The following is a 19,448-nucleotide window of genomic DNA, read 5'->3' as shown; positions in this document are numbered from 1 at the left end:
TTTCTTTTAGATACAGATTAAATCTCCAAGGTATTTAAACTGATTAGATATTTCTAACACGGTTCTAACATGCAAAACGAAAAAAATATTGTCTTTTGAAACGAAAAGGTGCGTCTTTTTCAAGAAAATTGGCTTCACTCGTTCTTATTGTGTGAAATAGTACACAGCATGTACCTACATACATCTCGTTGTGTTGAACACTTGGAAAATTGAGTATAAAGACAAGAATAGAAATTCGCGCGGCCGCGCCGGAAAGGCGGCTTAGAATTTTAAGTAAATTCTCTCGGGATGCGCGACGTAAGAGTCGAACTAGTCACGACAAGGAATCTTTCGTGTTCCCGTTAGGCGCGTTACCTATCTCACGAGAGAAAGTTTTCCTATTTATACAGAAAACGGCGGAAGCAGCGAGTAGATAATTGGTTGTCGAGGATAATGTCTTGAAAAAAGTCAGGCGCAATTGGGTGCTGATAGTTATCTTTGATCGAGCGAAATCATTAAGAATTTCATAATAATTTAATGTTTATGCGTTTAATGTTTATTATATAATTAAGTTCATAGAAACTGGTAATACTTGATGTACACAAAAATACGTACAAGTATTTCGAAGTTTATTTATCCGCCAATAAGTTCATTACAATTAGCATCAAATTTATTCAAAATATATTCGAAATATATTTCTTGGTAAGAATTTAATAGTTAATTTAATCAAAATTTCAAGATTTTCAATTAAAACAAAATTCGATTTGCTTATTGTATAAAATCGCTTTTACGATCAATTTTATAATATATTCTTTAAAAAAATTCTTTTGAGTACATAATAATGAGTTTTTCTTTTTGTAATAAGTAAGAGGAAAGTCGCCGATACTGACATATATCTCCTAAAGTGACACCCCCTTATTTCTGAGAAACTAATTATTGCACTTTATCAATATACTAATAAAATCATAATCTGTTTAGCTAATTAAAGAAGTACAAACTCATAATTCATATATTTGTGGCTTATTTCTATACCAAATCAGCTAAAAACCAATTCTATATGAATCCGAGAAGAAAATTCTTACGGTGTTCTTTTGCAAATTGCGTAATTAAAAATAATAGTGACTGTATTGTTGATAATATTATGTCATTTTAAATGTTTATAGTTTCATAAATTAGTTTTCTTTACAGAATATGATATATCTTTATTTATAGAATAGGTTTACAAACAGTATTATAAAAATTGCTTATATTATCTGATAGAAGATACTTTTTACTTTGTATTTATGTTTTTGAAGTTGTATTTTTACTTTTTGTTTAAGAAACATTGTCTAAAAACAAAATGGTATCGGTGACCTTCCTCTATATTATTATCAAGAAAATTTCTTTATTAAATTCTTATTTTTTGTCAAGATAACCCTTTATACTTAAAAGGAAGCGAGTATATTGAGTAATTGTTCATAGCAATAGAATGATATTCTTCTGTGTGTAGAATTTATCTCATTTATGAAATTTTTAGAATATAATAGGGTTTTTTTTAATAAAAAACAATTACGCTATTGACAGAGTTTGTATATCGTATCTCATTTTCGCACAATTGCAAGTCGTACAGGAATTGTATTAATAATATACGCAAGTAGTTGGCTATACGCGTGTAAATGAGTTCAGTGTCTTCGTTCTCACCTGTTACAAGGTATCGAACGGGGACTATGTTAACCGGATAACGGTATACGAAGGCGCATAGAATCGTGACAAAAATCGTGTCTCGTGTCTCGGATTGGTAAAAACGTCGGACAGTCTTGTCTTACCGATTCGCAGTAAGTCTTATCGGTGACGCGATGTTTAACGTCTATCAATATCCTATATTAATCAGAACCGTTGTGTTAATCTCGGCTTATGAAGGTTGCAATAGAGTCGTGACCGATTTCACACGCAAGATATATGATTTTCGCTGAATTTAAATGAGCCTCGAGTACATATTAAGGAGAAATATATGTAAATTTCGCTTGGACTAGATTAAACTTGAAAACAATTAGCATATTGATTTATGTGTGCCTCAGAGGTATACGTATTTTTGTGAGATAACACAAGTTTCGCGTTCTTTCATAAAATAAAAATATTTCGCGAAACAAGTATCGCGATGCGTAACGGTACCCCGATATACCGTATAACCAATAGGACGTGGTATATCTGCTTGTGTCTGCTGCGTGTGCAAGTGCAACTTGCGGGTCGAAATTTTTCGTGGCGTTGCAATCGCCGTGACTCATTCTGATAATATTATTTTTGTTGCTCCGCTAATACACGGAACTCGCTCGAAGTTTATCTTACATGAGAACATGTTCTCTATCAGTTGATGATTCACATCGTATTAAATATCGAAAACAATAGACATTTTAATATGACGTTGCTCTAATCTCTTTTCTCTTTGTTTATACGGAGAAAAATGGTTGGGTAATTGTTATAAAACTAGTTAAAACTATTCTGACTATTTTTACCGAATTTATGACGAACTTTACTTACCTGAAAGTAAAAATATCGATGGTGTAAGATTGCAATATATTACAATTATAGTAATCCATTCAAGTGATTATTCTTACCGGAAAGTAAATTATACTAATTATTCTCAAGATTGTAAGCACAAACAACTCTCAAAACTTTACACACTTGTCTTTTTTAATAAAGTAAATTTTATCAGCACTAAGGCAAAAATACTCGTCGACAAAGTAAATTCTATCATGGCAATTCATAGATTTACTTTAGGAAATATAAAAGTACTTTACAATATGGCTATTATTCAACAATCGCTCATGAGAAAAGTAAAGTAAATTTTACATAAGTGAATGCCAATCCTTAAATGGACTTGCCAATTCCTAACTTAAAATTCACTAGAATTCTAGCGCGCATATTACTTTACATTTTTCTCCGTGAATACTATATAGAGTGTATCTGATTACTTGACACGTCCGGTAATTTAAACGTTAGCCTTCGAACTCCGCGACGAGACAATTTATCTAGATAGATACGATAGTGTTTAATCCGAGTTAAATTTCTTAGACTAATGTACACGTGGTGTAACCCCTTTCATTTACAGTGAAATCCCGTTGCTATCTTAATTTTATGGAGCGAGATAGAAATCGTAGCAGTACCTTTAAAGTTGCGACGAGTAAATTATATATGGCAGACAAGATGATCTTGACCTGAAAGTGCACGAGCGAGTTAATAGGATTAATCTCTCACTCTCTTGAACGACCGGACTCAAGTCTTATAAACCTGTCGCGATTCAATTCGTATTAAAATTTTGTTTTGTATCTCGCTAATTATGCGTAATTGGTATAATTGCAATAAAACGTATATTATTACTTATATTATTTAAGATCAGCAAAATTGATGTTTGCAGTTTTCTCGTCCTGCAATTTGTGCTTCTACGCAAAATATAATTTTCCTGTGGTCGTTTTATTAGAATAAAAGCTACGTATCAGACGATAAATAACATCGTTACGCGGGTTAACCGCCTTCAATAACGCCATAGAAATGGTTGAAAGAATTAATCTAAACGTTTGTGCCTCTGATAACAAGCGAAATACCGGACGTATGCAACACATGCCTTTTATTAGCTGCTCTCTTCGTCAAATAAAGGTAATTAAAGTGGGAATTCTATAATTAATATTGCAGCTGTGATGCCATCTCTCTAGTGTACATAATATCAATATCTTTTTATACCGTTGATAGACCGATGTAGGCAATAAATTATTTCTTGCAATAAATATTTGAGTTCATGAAGACTTAAATATCATACTTATACCCATTCTCACCAATGTAGATTAATTTTAATCTCGGTTCAACTCTTCGTTTTTTTTCTAATCTTTAGAACTAGAAAAAGACAAAGAGTAAGTTGAACCGAGATTAAAGTTAATCTGCGTTGGTGGAAACGGGCCTTAACGTGTCGTATCTCCACTTCTTTACCTATCACTTTTAGGAATTGTGATGAATCATATATTGTATGACAATTCTTTTATCGACAAATCAATCAATATAAAAAAGATATTGCCTTCACGGTCAGATAATCGAAATTGGTGTTCCTTCTCGGAAAAAGATCAATCTTGGCATTCAACCCAACTTAGTAAGTTAGGAATTAGTTCCAAAAATTCTGAAATTAATTATTTTATTGGTCTCGCCCTGAATGTGGATACATCTCGCGTGATACTTCAGTACGTTATACGTTAACCATTTGCAATTTGCAAATTTACGATAATGCCCATTCGAGGTCATGCTAGACGACGGAAGGTTGAAGTGACGAGGGCTTGAACTAGTTCGACGTGTGTCGTTCCGACTCGTTGACGTTACAAGAGTCGTACCGCGTGTAACCGACGCGATTAATTCCCGGGAAACTAGAGAACGGAAATTACTAGATGATACAAAGCGACGCGCGATCTCCACCTCTTGTTTCCCCGGGATGGGACGAGAAGAGTGGAACGATCTACATGTATAGCAGAAGGTCGGCGTAGCTCTCGCCTCCGCGGACAGATCACCGGCTAGGCTTCGCGAACAGTCAGTCGGCGGTAGAGGTGGTTACGCAATGACCGACTTGCGATTTCCATCACGGACGTTCCAGCCTTTGATTCTGGCCCAGCCCAGAAGAGAGATGGTCGACATGGGCGCCGGCAGCATCTTATTTTCTCCCTCAGGTTCCATTTTAATTCCTTATATTTGAAATATCAAGTTGCTTGTTATCGTTTCAAAAAGAAAAGGGATAAAGAGAACTGATTAAGTATTTACATACAGAAAAATATCTTTCTATCGCTAAGAAAAGTGATGATTTAATTAATTTTCTTCCTTTCAAGTAACGGTCTTTAACAACGAATTTTTTCGTGATATTTTTAAAATATACTTATTACAAATTTTAGAAAAAATTATTATTATGTACTTAAAACAAGAAATTATTTTCTTTTGAAGGATATTATAAAATTGATTGAAGTAAAATAAACTTACTAGGATTCGGAATATACATTTTGAATAAACTTGATTATCTATCATAAGTGATAAGCTCATACGGATATATAAACTTTTGAAATATTTAAAACAAGTAATTATATTACTTGCATACAATAAGTATTTTTCTATGTGTAGAGTTTAATATACAAAGTAAAAGAAAATTCATTCAATTGTAAACTTACAAAAATTTATAACACACATCCTGAACAGTATGTTTTATGAATGTTCGCTATTTTCCTGATTAAATATTTAATTACTTTATTTTCCTGATTAAATGTTATTGTTTTCTTGATCAACAAATATTTAATGACTTTTCTGATAAAATTGAATAAATTACATAATGTGTGTGTGAAAATATCTTGAATCTAATAAACTAATCTTTCAATAAGTTTTCAATTGTGAAATAAAGTTTCCACGTATTTTATGTGCAATTTTTAATCTCAAGTACTTAATTACTTTTCAAATTAGCGATAACGAAAGTCTTTTTTTTTTAGATTTAATAAAGTAATCTAATTTTAAACAGATTAAATATAAAATAAAATACCTCCATATATATAATCTTATATCTAATAGTGAAATATATATAATTTCTTTTTCCTTTTTGTACATATTACATTTTATAGCAGATATCATGATTCAATTCGGCATTTAAAGATTAATGTAATTTCCGTGAGTTTCCTGATCGCAGATATCTCCTTTAGGTAATTTCCCGAAGGAGCAACTTCTTTTCCGCGATTGAAGATCGTACAGGTGTCACGGAGCTAAATGAAAATCGAACTCGACGTATGGCATTCCCGGCGTGAAATTTCTCCGCGGTCGATAGCTATTGTTACATCATTCGCATCCTTTCACAACGTCGCGCCTTATTGCCGATAACAATGGCAGTGGAGTACGGAGGCTCTGATAGATTTCTTTATTAACTTGGCAAGAGAGATTGAGAAAGTAACAGCAAAAATACAAATCATTTTAATGCACTCGACAAAATTGATAATCTGTTTATTATTATTTTTACTCGTATTTATTAGTACTTTTCTGTTTTGAACGATTTCGTAAGATGCAGGATATATTATCTATGCCTATATTATCTATCTCATAAATAAATTCATGATATACATGATATTATGCATTCGATAAAATTGATAATCTGTTTATTATTATTTTTACTGGTATTTATTAGTACTTTTCTGTTTTGAATGACTTCGTAAGATTTAGGATATATGTATGTGCCTATATTATTATCCATCTCATAAATAAATTCATGATATACATGATATACGCATGATATTCATGATTTTATGTACATGAAATATTTTATTACTTGAAATAAGTATGTACTGCTTAAGGTTCTTTAACGTTGACGTATATTGATGTACGTAACATCCGTGAGATAATATTAATTAAAGTTTAAATAACAGGTGCAGTATAAGACCGAGCACAATTATCACAGATCTTCCACACGATGCGATGATAATGCAGACGGTGTTTATCGTTTCGTGACGAGCGCGGTTCAAAGGCCTCATTTACGATAGCCATACATTTACCCGCATTGTTGTAGTCAACCACGAGACATATACATACAAATGTACTCGTGAACTTTACGAGAGTATGGAGATTTTATTTGTAAATCAAAACTTTTCCTCAACAAAAATACCGATACATAAATAGTTTCTTAATTAGAAACAAGAATTATTTTAATAAAAGTTCGAGGATTCTTGAAATATTTAATATCAAAACTTGGATCTTAATTTATAGTCATATTTATAAGTATATTAAACCACTACATCGCTAGAAAATTATACTAGTGTTTTAATATTCGACATAGATGGAATGTTTTATTCAAAAGTAAACGGAAAGATTTTACTGAAGTATCCAAAAATTTAGCTAGATACAGATGTAAAGATAATTTTGATAGACCATCAAAATTTTTAGGTAGGACACTCAAACTAATTGCTAGATTGTCAAAATTTTTTTATCGATATTTAGCTAAAATTTTGAATACTTTAGCAACATCATTCTCTCCGTATAATAGGTAACGCTATTAAAATAAATACATTTTAAATGAGAAAGATAAGATGTTTATATTAAAAAATTATGTTTCCGAAATTATTTTCAATAGTCGAATTTTGATCAGACTAAAAAGTTTAAGAAAGAAAACTTGAACACTTACATGAAAAATGAAGATACTTTGCATCTACTTAAGGTGCCTCCAGATGATACGGTCAATGTACGCCAGATTGTCAAATATTAAACGCACATACAGACACATGACATGCATAATTATTCATGAATGTAGACCAATTTAGTGAATGTGTACAAAGTTGGCTTATATTGGCCAAATCGTCTGGAGGCATCTTTATGCTGCAGCGCAGCACTAACATTTGTGGGAAGAGTTCATGTAAAAGTTCATATATGCGAACTTCATGCCGAGCTTTATTCAATTCAGGAAGCTTTCCGATTATATGAATATGCAGTGATTCAATAAATCACGAGCACGTTTTGATTTTATATATACCGTTATTCATTTACGAGCACGTATTGACTTTATGTGCCGTTATTCATTCATGGGAATATCGTCTAAAGCTTTGCTCTTTTATATGTTTCTACAATTTTTTGTATAAATGTAAATTATAGCACCTATAAAGATATTTTTCTATTATTATTGCTATTGTATATTATAATTTTTACAAATTATATTAATTTCATTCACTTTGGATCGATCGATATACGTAGATCATATCAGTGACTAATAAAGACGAACGACTCAAAAATTGAATACGCATTTTTTTTCTCGTTGCAGTTTCTTCAGAATCTGGGCAAGGTTGATCGAACCGCGGACGATATATTCGACGAGCACCTGCAGAACTTCACAAGGCAGCAGAACTCTGCCAACAGACTGCAAAAGGAGTTCAACAATTACATCAGGTGTGTTCGAGGTAAGTCTTCCCGCGGGGCAAAACTAACTCGTCTTTTCTTTAAATGGCAATCGTTATTTATTAGACGCGCTAATGTTTATCATGTTTTACACTCAGTACAGAGGGAAAATGTGATATTGTGCGATAAATTAAATGCTTAAGTTTACAGAAATTTAACAGTTAGCTATAGAGAAATTTTTTATGGAGTCTCGAATGTGTGGTAGTAATTACGATAGCATACGTCGCACTTAAGCATCTTAGCTTTTGAATGATTAAGCGTTTAATTACCTAATCAACGTTTCGAATATATTCGATATTGATTAGAAAGAAATTTATGTAAGCGCTTATTTAACAACATATTCACAATAATTAGACGGATGTAAAAATTTGTATTACGTAGTTAAAACTACACAGCAGGAAAGCGACGATAGCTATTCATCTAGTGAGTCTTGTTAGCTATTAATATCTTAAATATAACTTCTACATTGTAGAGAGTTGTTTGAAGGTTATTTTTTTCAATTATAAATTCTTTAACCAGTTGTGAATGTCTTTTTTTGATATGAATTTAATTAACGTAAAATATATTGAGATTTATATAAAAATACTTGTCATTTCATGAATTCCTGAAAAATCTTCCTAGCAATCTTTTCTTTCCGTCGTAACATCCGTAGTATAAACAGTAAAATTCTTTGCACATTTATAAAAATAACTTACTCGAATTAACAAATCCGTGCAAAACGTGGCATAAAAAGAAAAAAAGACTCGCGCAACCTTGCATCGCCGTGACCTGGTTGCTAAGCTCACGTGGAGGCTGAATTATTTGCTCTGTAACTCCGTACTCTGCCCTCTCTTTTTTGCAGATTGAGATAAATGCGTTTATCAATACGTGTTTAACTCGGCATTGATTTATAGATATGCCTGCAGTTTCACCGTATCCTCTTACCTCTTTTTTTCCTCTACGTACATTACGATATAAAAATTATTTGACTACTGACAACAAAATAAATAAAAATTTTGCTCCATATGAGGATGTGATAAAAAGAATACAAATTACTTGGAATCTTAAACGAAATTGTGCAATTTTGTCATCTAATAAATGCCGAAAAGACGTGCTGCACGGAAAGAACGATTTTTCTGGAATATTAAAAAATTTAGTTTACGATTGTGCGTTTATACGTAAATATAATAATCTACATCTTTATGTATACACAATGTAAACTATGTAAATTATGTAATCTATTTAAATAATCTATTCGAAGTTTATGTTCTTTGACATTGTACTGTACTGCACTTAAACTTTTATTGCTTGTTGTATTTTTTTCATTTATATTAATATTAAAATCAGATATATTAATAATGAAGCTTAATTATTTTTGTCTATATTATGTAATCCAATTTATAATAATTTATATATTTTACATCGTTTGTATTGTCCACATGAAAAAGATTTGTGTAACCTTAACGTGAACAATACGTAAAAAAATTACATGTAAATGTAATCTTGAAATGTGTACGGCATAACCTGATTTATTATAGTTAGGTGCAGATTTGAAACTAATTTTATTGGACCATCAAAATAATTGTATAGAAAATTTCCCGTGGAAATCTTTATCGCTCACATGATAGGGAGTTGATTTCTATTAACTTAACGAAGACTGCCATCGCAACAATCGGGGAAATGATTTTCGCTGTCCGTCAATCGACACTTCCATTCGCTATCGTCTCTCGGATGAATGACAGACAGATATGAATAACTCGCAAACGTTGAATAAAGACCGACGCGGCGATCTCGCACAGGCTCGTCGGCATCAATTACTGTCGAGAGGAACCAGCGTAATATTTTAATCGCCTGTATATTCGGTAATGCACCGTAGAGGTACATGACACATGCGAAACGACCTTTGATAGCGCTCTACAGGAAGGAATTACTTTGTAACTTGCGTACTACGCCGCAATCTTTCGTGCTGTTCCAGTAGCGCCGTGTTCGAAATGTTAAGCCATATGGCCTTGTCACGATTTAATATTGAATATTTTAGATAGACAGTATAATCCGAGGTACGATCAGTTGCAATCGATAAGGTACAATCGAAATTGATAAAGACAATTCGTTGGCCTTTCGAATACATACAGAAAAATATCATTCTGTTGCTAAGAAAAGTAATTGGTCAATTCACTTTTTTTTTAATTATCTCTAACAAAGAATACTTTCTTGATAATAATTCTAAAATAATTTATTATAAAAAGTTCATTATTTTGTCCTTAAAATAAGAATTTATTTCCTTTTGAAGAATATTAGAAAATTGATCGAAGAAGCGACTTTATATGTATAATAAGCAAATCAAATTTCATAAAGTATCATACTAGTTGGGATTTAAAATATATTTTTATGTGCTTGTAATGAACTATGTAATGAACTTATGATATCTGATAGATTTGCAAATATGTGAATTTTTGGAATACTTAAAGCGAGTAATTATTATTTGTGTACAGTACGTTTTTTTTTTGTGTGTGAATACGATGACGAGATAATTAATATTTTGCGCAGTAAGTACGACAACTTTGTACTACTCAAATTTGAGCAGAAAGTTAAAATTTACTTGATAGTTACATCTTGCTCTGCGTTTCTGATTTATAATGGCATAATACTGTGATTTATAATGCAAAATCATGGAATGATTATGATTATTGATTACGTAATATACATATTGTGTTGTAGAAGTACATTGTAATTCACATAGACATAAATTCATTATCAATTTTGGATTATTGACTATAAAATTATATCAATTAAACGTATTATATTAATTTGCAAGGTAATTGACACTGACGTTCACATACCGATGATCCTTCGACAAAATCTTTAGGTTTTTATGAGGTTTCTATCCGCTTCACGAGTGGAATTACGCGTTTTAAAAGCTGGAGACCCGTCGATGCGCTCTCTCTCTCTCTCTCTCTCTCTCTCTCTCTCTCTCTCTCACCTCAACATGAGTCTTGACACGAGGCTAGCAAACACGCGCGAAATCAATAGAAAAACGTCATTCGATCTTTAATCCCTCCCACTCGAATTGTTAGTCGCAAACAACTTTTCCACGCCTGGCTGGTCTACAGCGACGTGATCGTTTTTATAGCCTCTGCGTTTCGACATCGCTGACCACGAATTTTAATTTTCGCTAGAGACCGACCAAAAATCGCCAAAAATGTGTTTAAAAAATAGGTACGAAGTTCGGGGACGCTGTTTCCCGTTAGATAAACGTCGCGATGCGGTCGCGGATGACTTCCTTGGATAAGGTGTTAATCTCGAAGTGCACAGGATCCGCGTTAACAGCTCTTAGCTTTCCATTTATCACTTAGCAGACGGGCATAAATACCCGCATGCGAAACGTGTCGGTAGGTAGGTGTCGACGACGAAGTCCCTCTGTCATTATAAATGCGGGCAATGGTAAAATACGATGAAAGTGTGTCTGTGACGCGTTGCAAATTCGATCGCCGACGATTCGTCACAATTTTCGCGAATTTTCCGTCGTCGTATGCTCTATGTCTGAGTCCAAGTTCCAGATGAGAGAAAAGAAGGAGCTATAACGAGGACGCCGGTGCACGACTCATTGAATCGGGTAAAAAGCGATTATACTGAGAATTATCATTATGGCAGCCCGTTTACCGTAATTTACACTAATGACGAATCATTTAGGTACATTTGCGCCACATGAATGATGTTGATTGCCATCAGTTGTGCCTGTTAAAATTTATATGTGGTTATTAGAATTAATTTACAATGTAGTCGTGAAACTGCTTAATTATGCTTGCCCTGATAAATGTAATTATTTTAAAGTAAATTTTTCAGAAATGCGCGCTTACAGTTTCATTGCACCAATTCGTTGACTCATTGAAAGTCGATATTTTCTATGTGAAAGCAATGTGAAGCAATTTATTTTATTTCATTTATTTTTTGTTTATTTTATTTATTTATTTTATATTTAGTTAGGGATTTTAAATGCAATATTTTTTGGATATATGTGCTGTAGGTTTAATCAAAATATATACATTAAGTACAATAATCAAATATATATAATAATAGAATTAAAAGAAATCTTTTGATGGAAAATTTTATTTCAATGTTAACATATAAATAACATGTCAGTTTATATATAGAAGATTACATCTTTCGTTCTCTTGCAATTTGAAATTTAACGCAAGCGATAAAACGTCGTTCTGCAACTTTTGCAGAAGGAATTTGTAAGCAATCGGCTTATCGCCGCAGGTGAATGCACTAGGAGAGGTTTAGATGTAGGTCAGGAAAGTAGTCACCCGCGTCGCACATTTATTCCTGAAGTAAAAAGACACGTGTCGCCGTGATGGAAAATCGGCGTGAAAAAGTTTCTCTCTACGGCTTGCGAAACAACATCGTCTCTCCCGACGACCGCGTTACGCGGCGTCTTCAACTTGAGATGTCTTCTTCATCTTCCTCCAATACCTTTGCCACGCGAATCTCTTTGTGAATCTTCTGCACGTTTTCCCATTTAACAGTAATAAAATTTTCTCAATGACAAATAAAATGCCAATGAAAAATAGATGAGAAAATTGAGCGAAGTGTATTTCATTTTGCAGCGGTGCAGGCCGCTTCAAAGACGCTCATGGACTCGTTGAATGAGATCTACGAGAGTCAATGGACCGGACACGATCTGTTGTACGTGCAGGCACAAAATCTTGACATGCTGTGGCAAGATTTCACTCACAAACTTGCGGACCAGGTTCTTGTACCACTCAATACGTATCAAAGTCAATTCCCAGAGATGAGGGTACGTCCCGTGCAATCCTCGATAATTGCACCACACAATTTCTTTATTAATAATACTTTTTTATCACCATTTGTTTTAAAAGTAAAACTCTATTAAAACCACAATTAGAATAGCATAAATTAATAAATCTTTATTTTATAAAAATTAGTAAATAATAATTTATTACTTACTTTTATAAACAATGAATAATAATTTACACGTAAAATTGTATAGTAAAATTGATAATAATAAAGATTGAAAATGAATCGAGAAATTTACTTGATCTCTACAACAGATTAATGGCTGTAGTTTAGGAAATTAATAATAAGATACACGAAGATGTTACATTTCAAGGATTTCATTGATTTTCCAGAAAAAAGTCGACAAACGCGGACGCAAACTGGTGGATTACGACAGTCAGAGACACAACTTCCAGTCGTTGCAGGGTAATCCAAAGAAGAGGGATGAGCTTAAAGTATCCCGGGGGAAGGAGCTATTAGAAGAAGCAAAACGTACATACGAACAACTAAACTCCGAGCTGCACGACGAACTGCCAGCATTATACGACTCGCGCGTTCTTTTCCTCGTCACAAATTTGCAGACGCTCTTCGCCGCAGAGCAAGTGTTTCATACTGAAAGTGCCAAGGTATCTAAAGTAGAATTAGTAATAATAAGGATCGATAAAAATAATAAGAATGGGTTCTTTAAAAAAATTTTTTTTAAACTCCTTTAATGAAGATTTAATAATACAGAATTTTATTTATTAATTTCTAACAGACTTTAATGTGAATTTAATTCGGTTTTTTTTATTAAAATGTAAAAATTTTTTAATTTACAGAAATTTATAATATAATTGTTATGTCTTTTCATTCATATTCCTAGGTATATTCCGAATTAGAAGCAATCGTTGATAAATTGGCTAACGAAAGTCAGCGAGGATCTTATACGTTGAAGAAGAATACGGAACCGCAATCACCGAAGTCACCCAACGCGAACTCGTCGTAAGTAGATCGAGTCTGCAAAAATTGAAATTATTGCGAAGAAATAAAAGTAGTAATTACAAAAGGAAAACATTATTTGGCAAAGCTGCAATTATATAAAACATAATATTAAAGCGGTTGTTACATAAAATATGATACACGATAATAATTAATACAAAACGTAAAACCGAAAGAGATATGTAGCAGTTACATAATATTAATAATACTGATTTGTTTCAGCCTAATAATTAACACGCAGCCGGCGCAGAACAATATCTCAGGAGGTAATTATTTTGCTGTATCTTTGTTCAAATTGAATTTGTGCGCGTGTATATTAATTATATATATATATATATATGTATGTGTATATATATATATATATGTATATATGTTACACTAACACTTGTATGCCTGTAACGTCCTCGCTACACGTAGAACAAAACGCGAAACATTTTCCAAAAGGCTTTGAGCTTCACAAGGCCGTGTTGTGGCTCGGCATTCAGTTTTGAGTGTGCTTTCTCTCGCGTGTTTCAGCTTTAGATGATACCGCGCCCGTTGCCAGAGACACGTCGCCGACCACCCAGATAAACGGCAACGCTAACAGCAACGCTAATAGCAACGCTAATAGCAATGATAACTCTCTCAATAATCAGGATGCGTCGCCGCAGAACGCAGTCGCGCCTTCTAAACGAGTCGAGGAACTATATGATATTCCAGTTGGTAAGCCGTTCGCGAATTTTTAAACTTTGCCGTGTTTTTTAATGTGCCTTTTTGCTAGCGTTATTTGATCTTAGCTATTTCAACTGAAATAATCTTGTGTAATCATTTCATTGTCGAATTTTTATCTTTAATAATATAAAAATAGTGTTTTTAGCGTCATTCGTTTGTAATATTATAAATATTTGCATAATTCAGTAACAAAGATTCTTGTTATCGAAGTTAGTAAATATGAATTAAAATAATTGAACCGTATTTTGCAAAAACAAATAAACGATATTTTAATTGTCGATTGATTTATTTTATAAAGTTGAGCTCAATAAATTGTTTCGAATTTCAAAGTAAATTTGTGCATATGTAACGTAACAATGAATCAAGTATTACTAAATTTGCAATATCGGATAATTGTTAATACAACAGTAGTACGCTGCTTGCCCCTATGTGCATGGTCTTGCCGAAACAAGATCGTAGTTAATTTGACCTAGATGCGAAATTAAACGTTAATTATGCAATTATGCCCATATCGCGTTAGTGATTGGTGATTATGTCCACGTTTGCATCTCTTAACTAATTGGAAAGAAGCCGCTGGCCGGCAATTCCTTTTTGATTGGTCAAGAGACGCAAATGCGAACGCAAATGCAATCTTCAATCGCTAATGTGATACGAATAAAACGAAACTTTGCACACAATTGATATATATATATCAAAGTCTCCATGCGAACAAAATCACAGGCAGGTCCATGACTAACGGGGCGGACTCAATCGTTCTAGAGGCGGAATATGAAAATGCTGCTAATTTCTCTATAGGGGCGACAACAGACAATCTGCCGCCGGGTGTTTTATACAGGGTTAAAGCCACTTACAAGTACAGTCGTGAGGATGTGGACGAGTTATCGTTCGACGTTGGCGAGATTATCCGCGTGGTGGAATACGACGATCCTGAAGAACAGGTTCGTAATTCTTGGAATAAATAAGACTCGACATGTTAGAAAATCTAAACGTATTCATTAACATGTCCGACGGTTCTTCTTACGATGTTTCTTGTTCATTACAGGAAGAAGGCTGGTTAATGGGTATCAAAGAAGGAACCAATGAAAAGGGTATGTTCCCGGGAAACTTCACGAAACCGCTGTGAAAGCTGTGCTCGATTCGCCATTTACACTCCAATGCTCATCAGAGACAGCGTATTTTACTTTAAAGTAGTTAAAGAATCGCGTAATTAAGTGGGAGATAAAGAGCCGCGCGGTCATGCGAGAATAATATTACGTACGGCGTATATAAGTAAAAGCAAGCGGAAAGGAAAAAAAGCAGGCGACAAGGTTGCAGGAGGAATACGGAGAGGGAGCGGGGAGAATTCGATAAGATAGTTATGCTGGAGGGTACTGCGGAGAGAATCAATCACCCCAAAGTGCCTTAACCCAGCCACTGTCTGTGCCAACATTCACTCTTATTCGTCAAAAAAATATGGGATTGACCCTCTCATATCAAACGTACGATACACATCACGAATAATAATCAAACGACATATTTAAGCGACTAAATAATATATTGTAACACGTATACACAATAAAAAAACACACACCGCACATACATGCGATATACACAACGATATGCAATATTATATAATATAAAACGAAATCTATATATTAAATTAATATTATTTTATGAAATTGTGTACATAGATCTATATATACGATTTAAGAGTATTTTACGAGATAACTTTGTGGCCACTGGAAAATTATTACTAAGAGACGTACATTTTCAAGATTAAAAACGTGCGCGCCACTTCAGTAAACCCCCTTCTGCCATTTAATGGGAGGGGCGATCATAAAATTTTTAAGGTCCAACTACCTGTCTGCATTCGTAAGGTAAGATTCTATACTATTTACTCGCCTACAGTTCGAGAGTCTAGTGATAGCTCCCATTAAAATCTCGCCACGATTCGCATGCCAAATTTTTCAACGACGTAACAATAGATATCGAAAAGGTTATACGTGAGAGAAATAAATATTACGATGTATAAATGAGATGAGAGTATAGCTTTTGTGTATTTATGATTGATAGTTCTTTTGTTGTTTCTCCGCTTTTTGGAGCATCGTGAATTTTTCTCCAGTAAAATCTATTCATGAATTATTTTGCGCAAATTTTATTTATTTGTCCGCAAATCTTTTATGTACATGTATGTAGAAAATCGGATAGCGACGAGAGAGCGTTTATTATAATATTTTATTACTACTGTTATTATATATATTGCTATAATTATTATCGCTCCCGTATCTATTCATGTTATCAAGATAGAAAACGAATACGTAACAATTCAACCCTGAAACTTTTGTAGATTCGATCAATACTCGTTAGATCTGCCGAAACAATCTTGTATTCGCATCTTGTGTAATAAATAGTGTTGTAATGATATATATACATACGTACATACTTACAGCGTTAGCATTAAGAGAAAATATCAGCTTTGAAAGAATTGTGTGTCTTTATTTTATCATGCTGGTCTACTGTACAAGAATAGGACAGTTCAAGTGCCTTTTTGTGAAAGAGGCCATTTGTTTCGAGGATTGATTTAATGTTACGAAATTATTAGACTTTGCAGACGTTATTAATAAGTTGTCTCGGTTTCTTAAATTTCTCCCTGAAAAAAAAATACTGTAATATTTTTAACATACACAAGGAGAAAGAAAAAGAAAGTCTGTACAAATTTGCAATCCTAGAGAGATGTTCGAATAAATTTTAATTAATCCTTTCAAACCCGAAATTTACATTATACTATGTGCAATAATAATTATGTGATTATACTTTATCAAAATATTTATCGAGTGGAGATGATGCAAGATAATGCATTTAAATATTAAGAACGGATATGACAAAAAAATCCCTTTCGCTAATTATGCACTAAATTTTTTTTATGGTATACAAACACAAGTATATTATTTATTTTGCATTTATGAGACAAAAACAAAAAAAAAGAAAAAATTGAAAGTATCAATGTATTACTAACTTTACTATCTCAAGTATATTTGGCAAGATGCTTAAATATATGCGCATATATTGGAAAAAGTAGTAAACAATAGCTTTTCTTCTTATCCAAAATATAAAAATATACTTTTCTATCTTGTGTAAGTGTAGAGGACTTGACAAAGATAGATATATATAATAAATACTCCACATCTGTTTGATAATTAAAATGTTAAGAAAACTCAGAAAATTTGATTTTTATTTTATTACTATCAAAGTATAAAAATATATAAAGATAAACAATGAAACAATAAAAGTCAATAGTAAAATAAAAAAAAAATATTTTTGTACGTCACATTAATCTCATTATCTATAGATAGAGGAACAAATCCCTTATAACATTCAGATTGACAAATATTTATCAGTATGCATAATAAGCAAAAATTTAGCGAAAAGGAAATTTTTATTTTGTCAAAAATAATGTTTAATAACATATATGGGTTATACGTGTCCGTTAGCAATTTTTCCTTCAGTGTTGGAAGATAAATTTAAATTTGTTTCTCATTTAAAGGAAAAAATCATTTATATTGTTTATACTAATATAAAAAGGATTTTATTAAAGCTTGAAAGATTTGAAATAATGATATATATGTGAACATGAATGATCCATGTGTGTCATTTAAAAATTAATATTTTATATATTGATACATAACGCATTTTAGAAAAACAAAAATAGATAAATAAGGCAAAAAATTGTCTACAATGGAAATAAAGATTCATTATAATGGGCGCGTAACTGATCATTTCTTTCTATCTCGTATTTGATAATTTTTTTAAACATTTACTCGTTACAATCGAAAAGTTGACGAAATTATCGTGTCGTACATCGATTACCACAAATTTTTTTATTTTTATTTTTGCAAACTTTATATCATATATCTAGCAAAAACCGTAGCTTTTCACGAGCAAAAATAAAATAAAATAAAATAAAATTGATCAGTGTTGAAATAAGAAATGATTGCAAGCGCGACATGCCTCAATTAAACTTATTTTTTTTTAGAACTTATTACAAGGGTTTATGTATATATTATATTCTAGAAATCTGTCGTTATAGGCTTCGTGAAGCCTCACATGCTAAACGTAATCCTCTCGTCAAACAATAGTAACAGTTTTGTGTCATGCGTTTTTACTGATTCCTGCATGGAGAAACAACGCAGGTGATGAAATATAGGGAATCAATGTTACGCTACGTTCGCAAATTAATTTGTAAATGATAATTTAGATTTCTTTGGGCATTTTTTAACAGAACGGTATTCAGTTCAAATATTACATTGACAAATTTGTTAAAAACTTTGAAGCGCATCTTTCAGCATTGCGGCTTCTTAATATAAAAATAATTGAACAAGTGAAGAGCAGCAGCCAATGAGATGACTACGAATCCTACGGTGGATAAGAAGAATTCAATTCGAAGATTTCGATTTGCATCGAACGGAAAGAAAACAGCAGAAAACGTCACTATGAAGAAAACAAACAATTTAAATAAAAGATAAAGACAAAAGGATTAAATTAAGCGGATAAAAAGTAGAAATATTATTACAAAGCAAAAAAAATTGAGAAATACAGGATTTTTTAAATTCTTACGGAAACGCGAGAAAGTGTCATTAAAAAAATTCAAATATTTTAAGATCACATATACTATTAATTCGTATTAGATTGAAGATTTCTCTTTTTAGGAGGCTGTAAAATTGTAGAACCGTATTTTCACCGCACCGGCGACGGTCGGTCGGTAAAGCAGGGAGCGCGATGATCGGTAAGACAGGCAGCGCCGCGCCGTTACGTTCTCCGTGCCTCCTCCCCGGCGGGTGGCGGCCGCACCTCCTCCTACTCGGCGATTTTAATCTCGTTAGCGGACACGTGCGCGCCCCCCGCGCCCTACGGTGCTGGTGATACGCAGGCAGCTCAGCCACGAGTGAAACGGAGGAGCTGGCCGTGGATGCCGTGTCGCGGGGCTTCACCAATCTGGTTTGGTCTAACAAGATTCACGGCTCGCGCGACGCTTCATAAAAACTGCGCGCCGGACGGGCGCGGCGCGTGTCGCAAGGAGTTGCTCCGCTCGAGAGGTGTGGGCGCTC

General features: G+C 33.2%; 1 protein-coding gene across 3 annotated transcripts in view; it reads left to right on the top strand.

Moving 5' to 3' along the window:
- Positions 1-15,959, top strand: part of Amph (amphiphysin) — a 47,802-nt gene extending 31,843 nt beyond the window's left edge. The window contains exons 2-9 of one of the 3 annotated variants that reach the window (XM_018512467.1): positions 7,766-7,901; positions 12,486-12,676; positions 13,029-13,301; positions 13,538-13,656; positions 13,876-13,919; positions 14,170-14,355; positions 15,160-15,302; positions 15,407-15,959. In XM_018512467.1, coding sequence (XP_018367969.1) covers positions 7,766-7,901; positions 12,486-12,676; positions 13,029-13,301; positions 13,538-13,656; positions 13,876-13,919; positions 14,170-14,355; positions 15,160-15,302; positions 15,407-15,487 — 1,173 coding nt within the window. In that variant the 3' untranslated portion in view covers positions 15,488-15,959. Of the gene's footprint in view, positions 1-7,765; positions 7,902-12,485; positions 12,677-13,028; positions 13,302-13,537; positions 13,657-13,875; positions 13,920-14,169; positions 14,356-15,084; positions 15,303-15,406 lie in introns of all 3 variants that reach the window. The other 2 variants (XM_018512466.1, XM_018512468.1) reach the window with 2 other exon arrangements.
- Positions 15,960-19,448: the final 3,489 nt, after the last annotated feature.

This window comes from Trachymyrmex cornetzi, unplaced genomic scaffold (assembly GCF_001594075.2).
Source record: "Trachymyrmex cornetzi isolate Tcor2-1 unplaced genomic scaffold, Tcor1.1 scaffold412, whole genome shotgun sequence".
NCBI classification, from domain to species: Eukaryota; Metazoa; Arthropoda; class Insecta; order Hymenoptera; family Formicidae; genus Trachymyrmex; species Trachymyrmex cornetzi.
This window is presented reverse-complemented; position numbering and strand designations above follow the sequence as displayed.